The sequence below is a fragment of the Chinchilla lanigera genome, unplaced genomic scaffold (assembly GCF_000276665.1).
Source record: "Chinchilla lanigera isolate Chin_1 unplaced genomic scaffold, ChiLan1.0 scaffold00145, whole genome shotgun sequence".
NCBI classification, from domain to species: Eukaryota; Metazoa; Chordata; class Mammalia; order Rodentia; family Chinchillidae; genus Chinchilla; species Chinchilla lanigera.
Genome location: NW_004955546.1, coordinates 1,491,579 through 1,496,042, shown reverse-complemented (window position 1 = coordinate 1,496,042; position 4,464 = coordinate 1,491,579). Strand labels below are relative to the sequence as shown.

General features: G+C 47.7%; 1 protein-coding gene across 1 annotated transcript in view; it reads right to left on the bottom strand.

The window, feature by feature from the left end:
• Positions 1 to 211: 211 nt before the first annotated feature.
• Positions 212 to 4,464, bottom strand: part of LOC102008576 (NADH dehydrogenase [ubiquinone] iron-sulfur protein 5-like) — a gene marked incomplete in the record, with an annotated part of 43,066 nt that continues 38,813 nt past the window's right edge. The window contains 3 exon segments of the mRNA XM_013508414.1: positions 212 to 2,561; positions 2,838 to 2,959; positions 4,063 to 4,464. Coding sequence (XP_013363868.1) covers positions 325 to 645 — 321 coding nt within the window.

Sequence of the window (4,464 nt, the reverse complement as noted above, 5' to 3'; positions counted from 1 at the left end):
GTAACATTAACCTATACACTTCTTTTCATATTCTTTTTTCCAGTGTAAGATCAGGGTTATGTACAACATTAGAAAACGATAAGGACTGTTTCATTTGGGGTTTACTTTTTCACTTTTGCTTTTGTTCTGCTCTGTTTTGGTTTTGCTATGTTCTGGAACAGATTAAACAACAAAGTATCGATTCTCTTAAAGTTTACAACTTTTTTTTCTTTTAGAATGTAATACTCCTTTATTTTTACACATCTGACAAAGGTTTTCAGTAAACAATCCTTCCAGTGGAAAACAGCATGAATGTCAGCCTCCAGCCATTGGCAGCTGCCCTGCTCAGGGCCTAGACTCGCCCTTGCCCAAGTGGTGAGGTGGAGGGGTGTACGTCCCCTCCTTTATTAGCTTATTCCCCTGCTTCTTGATGGCATTCATATGTTGTATCGTTTTCTGCCGCAGCACACATTCTACCAAATCCTCATATTCTATCTTGCATACTTTTTGTGCCCAGGTAGCACCAATTCCATGTGCACATTCTAGCCATTCTTTTTCAAAAGCATGGCATCGAGAAGCAATTTTGTAGGGCAGTTCAGCACTTTGGATCACCATGTGACAATCTAAACTAATGCCCAGTCTTTTCTGCAGATCTAAGAAAGGCATGACTGAGAGGTACGCAGGCTGCTGGCGCCAGGGACAATGGCTACGTCAGCGAAGGGGCCCAGTGAAGGAAAGACAGTCCTGGAGCTCAAGCCAACTCACAGAAGCATCCTTGTCTCCTTCCCAGGCAGCTGCTTCAGAACGACCGGTTACCGACGTCGTTAACAACTTTTTAATAGGTGACCGTGTTAGGCAGATTATTGTTACTGTGACAAAATACCTGACAAAATCAACTTAAAGGAGGACAGGTTTACTGTGGCTCAGTGGTTTCAGTTCATGGTCCCTAGACCTGTTCCCTGTGGGCCTACGGTGACACTGCAGGAGCATCACAGCTGGAGCATGTGGCCAACGAAGCTGCTAGCATCATAGCAGCCAGGAAGGGAAAGAGCTGCCCACCAAATCTTACTCCATCATGGCTGATGGTTACTCATAACACTGACCTTGCCTCCTGCTCATCACAACCTCCACTACTCTGAATGGAAGAAGATGTAAGACTGAACCCCAACCTCCAAAGTTATGCAACATCTCCATGACCCCGATCCCCCAGCTCCAGAGCCCCAGAACATAGTGGTCCCTGTATTGGAAATCTGAGCTCACATTACACCAGGACCAGAACAGGGACATGGGAAGGAGGCAGCCGTTTCAGGTTCATGTGACTTCCTCTGGAGTCCATCCTAAAGGAAATAGGAAGCCACTGGAGGTGTAGCAAGGGAGGAGGCAAATTAATGTCAGGCTGGCAAGAGGGGCAGCATCACAAGTTTGGAAAAGTTTTAAAAGTTTGCTGGTTTTCTAGGAGTATGTGCCAAATGTGACAATTTGGCAGGATGGGAAGTAGTTGAGTAGCCAGAAAGGGTCTCTACTGAGACATCTCAACCCTCCCTGGAGGGTGGACTTCACATCACCCTATCCCTAGCATCCTCACCAGGCTGCCCTGGCAGGGCCATGTGTTACTCTTTGCACATGCTGCTGAAGAGGAAGAAACATGAGTTATTGTCTTAGTCACAAATACCCAGCACCTACAACTTAAAGGAGAGGGTTATTTTGGCTCACATTTCAGGGTCAGTGGCTCCAAACAAGAAACAGCATAGCAGAGGGGCTGGCAGAAGAGATGCTCATGGCATGGTGGACAGGAAGTAGAGAGAGAATGACAGGTGGAACCAGAAAGAGAAATATACCCCTCTAGGCCCCACCCTCTTCCAAACAGACCCCACCTCCTGAAAGCAAGCCAGCTACGAGCCCCGTGATCCAGTCATCTTCCAAAAGCCCTATCTCTGAGGGAATGACACTTTGGGGGACATCCAGTTACAAATCATATCAGTTATCACTTAGGACACAGAAATCTGTTACTTGTACGTGACACAATATAGACTATCTATACATAAGCTGCAGAACACAGGCACACTATGAGTATAATAAACATAACCATGCAAAGGTACAATAGACGTTTCTGTTCCAGTCATCATAGCCATGTGTTCACATACTCCATCATATACAAAATAACTACCCTTTCATTCGGAGTGCCAAAGTAAAAGATAGTGGCCAAAGTATTGTACTTGTCATGATTTTCACACTAAACGGCACTGGTTTTAATGAACTGAGCATCTCCAAGGGGCAAGGCAGTGCGTGTTCTCCACCCCAGTTCTAGAAACCATCACTCAGGTGGCCAGAGGAGTTTCCCAGTCTTGAAAAGCACAGTCTTCATCATGATTCACCTGGGATAACACTCATGATGGGCGGATTTATGAGGTTCATAGGGGCTTCCAGGTTTGGTCTGGTTTCCTTTGGTTGTCGTTTTGCTTTCTTTAGACAGGATCTCACTAAGTTGCCCATGCTGGCCTCAGACTTGGGACCCTCCTGCATAAACCTCACAAGTAGCTGGGATTGCTGGCATGTTCCACCAGGCTGGCTCTTCATGGCACCTGAATGAACATAAGTTCATGGGACTGGTAAGAAAAAATCAAGTTCCAGAAGCTTTGTCTCTCACCTAAAGCAGCTCATTCATGGACCCTAGGCAGAAGTCCTAAAACAATGCCCAACCTTTACTAGGTCATTTGCTAGTGAAGAAAGTGGCTACAGTTCTAAAGAGTCCTTGGTGTTTGGGCACACTTCCCTCTCACAGATTCATTTCTGTCTTTATTCACTCAAAAAATACATTCATTTCTTCTTTATTCACTCAAAAAATACAGAGAACCCACCTCATGCAGATGATCGAGGCACTTGTCATCCAGGAGCCAAATAGGGCAGGCCTCATGGAGTTTGCATTCTCAAAACATAAAGCAGCCAAGAGCAGTAAGTGAATTTGACCAAGCTACTCCTCCTACAAAAGAGTTAAAAACATCATGTTACAGTGATCCATACACACCTATGTCTATAGCAGCACAACTCACGATAGCTAAATCTTGGAAGCAGCCTAAACATCCATCAACAGATGGATGGATAAAGAATGTGGTATTGGCACACAATGGAGCGCTACTCTGCTATAAAGAGCACTACTCTGCTACAAATCTGAGTCATTTGTAGGAAAAATGGATGTACTTTGAAAACATAATGTTAAGTGAAATAAATCAGACATACAGGATTAAATACTGTACAATTTCTTTCATATGAGAAATCCAAACAAAAACAAAATAAAACATAGATAAAAGGAAATAGGGGGTAGATCTTTTGCACATGGGAAGAAGATCATGGGGTGGAGGGAAGAGCAAAAAGGGGAGGGGAAGGAGAATCAGAGGCCGTGCGCCCAACAGAGCCACCTGCTTGTGAGTCTCCGCAGGGGCGGGGCCCCCATCCCCAAGGATGCTGCAGGGAGGCACCAGAAGACAGACTGCAATGGGGCAGCAGCACAGGCCAGTGAGGCAGAGAATCAGAGACTGCAGATCACAGGGAGGACTTGGCCTCTGCTCTCTGTGAGCTGAGGTGCTGGGAGATTCAGCAGTGAGGTTCATGGGCCCTGATCCTGTGGCGACTGCCCCCCTGTGGCTCTTGTAAAAGCAAAGGTAATAAGGGAGGTGAAGGCAGAGAGCGCCGCTGCAGAGCTTCTCAGTAACCCTTGGAGCTATGGCTGGGATCTAGGACAGCCCCAATGGCTGCTGTGTTCCAAACTGGAACCTGTGGAAGGCAACTGGATCCAAAGGGCACAGTACTCAATCAGTGGATTAATCCACTGACACACTCAGGATCTGATGGCACTGGGGGAGAGGCTGGAAACAGGAGGTGGGGACTCAGTGAGGGGAGCAGTCCTGGCAGTGCGCCATGGAGGACTGCGCAGTTTCTGCTCCTCTCTCCCTCTCCTTTCCTCCTCTCCTCCTCTCCTCCCCTCTTCTTTCTCTCTCTCTCTTTCCCTCTCTCTCTCCCTCACTCCCCCCACCATGATGAGCAGCTTGCTTCTCCACACCCTGCTGCCAGTTGCTTCTCCCTCACCTGAGGCCAGAAGTGGAGAAGCCAGCATTCCCCAGGCTGAGACCTCTGAAACCAGGAGCCCAGCAACTGTGTCCTCCTCCAAGGTGTCATTCTCAGGTGTTTTGTCACTGTGGTGGAAAGCTAATCCATTCAATGACAGCAGGCCAGTGTCTTGGGCCAGGTGCTAGTAGCAAGAAGGTGGGTGCTCAGATCCTGGATGCCTTTTGCAGGACGAGGCAGGAATTCCCTGTGGCAGGCAGACATGGACCAGAAATCCAAGCATCTTCTCCACAGAACACAGCCCAGGACACTGGCAGCCTCACTGTGGAGGTGACTTTGTCTGCTTGATCTGCTTGGAGGCTTCTTGGGGACCAGGGCCTGCAAGCTGGGGTCTTCTGGCACAGTGAGTGCTTGTCTAGGTGT